A 2001-nucleotide genomic window follows, 5' to 3' on the forward strand; every position below is an offset into this window, starting at 1 on the left:
GTCGTATTCTTCTTGGGTACTTGATAAGAGTCACACTCACATGTGATCTCTGCGATCCCCAAAATCATAGTACTTCCGTCACAATCGTAACGGATCACATAGCAAAGTAGTAGATAACACAACTAATAATTAGTACTATAATACTGTCCTCCAGGACAGGCAACAACATCATCCGTTCCAAATTCAAAGACAGTTGAACAAAAAAGAAGACAAAATCACCATTAATGCAAGGAGAAACCACAGAGATCATCATCATCATCATCATATAATAAAACAGACGAAAGAATCTGTAATAATAGACCAAACTGAAATCACCAACTACAAAAAAAAAAAAACACAATAATGTGATAGTAATAATCAAATCACCCACCCAGTCTCCACAAAGTAAAAAAGAAAAAAAAGAAAATATACGCAAAACAACTAACAAATAAACCCTAACAAATCGTCGACTCCATCAAAACGAGGAAAACTCGAAATAAAATCAGATCTAGAGCAACAAACTCGCCGCGACGAACACGACAGCGGCGGATCCGGCGAAGGCGACTCTGTTGAGGGCGGGGGCGGCACTCTTGGAAGTGGACGACGGAGACTCGCTCGGCGCGGAGATCGACGACGGCGTAATGGCGGGCGTGTGGGCGGGAGCGTGAGTGGGAGCGTGCGCGGGGGCGGTGGGAGGAGCAGGCGGCGAGGCGACTGGAGAAGACTTCGGGGTTAGCGTAACGGGGGCGGGGGCGGGAGCCTTCACGGAGGGGGACGGCGCGGCCGCCTTGGGAGACGCGGCGGGGGATTTGGATGGGGAGGAGCCCGGGGCCTGGGCGAGGGCAGATCCGGCCAGCAAAGCGAGGAAAGAGACCAACACTAGGGTAGAGTAAGCCATTGTTGTGGTTTTCTCTCTCTCGCTCTTTCTCTCTCTATAACAGAATGCAGGTTGTGCAGATGGTTTTTAGAGAGAGAGAGAGAGAGAAAGGGGGAGGTGGGGATGGGAAGGGATGGGGAGAGGAGAGTATATATAGGTGGGGCGGTGGGGACAAAGTTTGAGGGTTTTGGAGTGGGGTTTGAGGAGAGGAGGAATGAATGTGTGGGGGATTAGTTTAGTTTAATGTGACTAATCATGCATTGACAACTCAGCAACAGAGGATTATTACTCACTATATCAGGTCCATTAATTTGATCATACTTCTCCGTACACCAAATTGCCCTCCCTAACGAAAAGTCGTGTAGTGTAATTTCCAGTTTGAAAAATGAGTACTAAAATTATTTCAAAAACTCTTTAATACTCCATAATGCCGAGAAATTAAAAGATGAATTTTTTATTTTTCAACATTAAAATTACACGTCTTTTCATAAAAATTCAGTAATTTAGAAATAGTACGTTGTGTTTGGTATCTGATGTTGGCTTTATTAAAGACTTGTTGGACTTCTCTTTCCGCGTTATGCAATCTCGGACGTCTCTACATGGGAGAACGATGTAATCTCGGCCGTTCGATCTTTTTTCTATTCACTGACTATTTTCCAATATGCCTTTTGACGGTCAATCGAACGGGCAGGTTAACTCGATGATAGAGAGAGAAAAATGAACGGCCAATGCTAACTCCTGGATAGTACCCTCGCACGCAGGTCATGTTCGTGTCGTGTCAGTCAGATTCGTGTCACAAATCACCCAATTCGAATCCGATCCATTTAATATTCGTGTTTCTCGAGTCATGTCATTTTCGTGTTTCGTGTCAGAAATGCTCAACTCTAACCCGTTAATTTCGTGTTCGGTTCGTGTCGTGTTATCTTTCTATTGCCCAACTCTATATAGAATTACAGATATACCATACATACATATATATATATATATATTCGTGTTAAAAGGCGACACAGATTAGTAACCGTATTGGTCGTGTCAATTTCGTGTCTCGCGTGTTCAACCCCAATCCGACCCATTTAGAATTTGTGTTCTCGAATCGTGTCATTTTCGTATTTCGTGTTAGAAATGTTCAATCCTAACCTGTTAAC

At 43.9% G+C, this 2001-nt stretch overlaps 1 protein-coding gene across 1 annotated transcript; it reads right to left on the reverse strand.

The window, feature by feature from the left end:
* Positions 1-487: 487 nt before the first annotated feature.
* LOC131328392 (classical arabinogalactan protein 5-like) lies at positions 488-877 on the reverse strand. Its single transcript, XM_058361338.1, has one exon. The coding sequence runs from the start codon at positions 875-877 to the stop codon at positions 488-490; it is 390 nt and encodes a 129-aa protein (XP_058217321.1).
* Positions 878-2001: the final 1124 nt, after the last annotated feature.

Source organism: Rhododendron vialii, chromosome 6a (genome assembly GCF_030253575.1).
Source record: "Rhododendron vialii isolate Sample 1 chromosome 6a, ASM3025357v1".
Lineage (NCBI taxonomy): Eukaryota > Viridiplantae > Streptophyta > Magnoliopsida > Ericales > Ericaceae > Rhododendron > Rhododendron vialii.

Bases quoted from the DNA above. Each gene is read 5' to 3' on its own strand.
- LOC131328392 (XM_058361338.1), bottom strand. From the start codon at position 877: ATGGCTTACTCTACCCTAGTGTTGGTCTCTTTCCTCGCTTTGCTGGCC.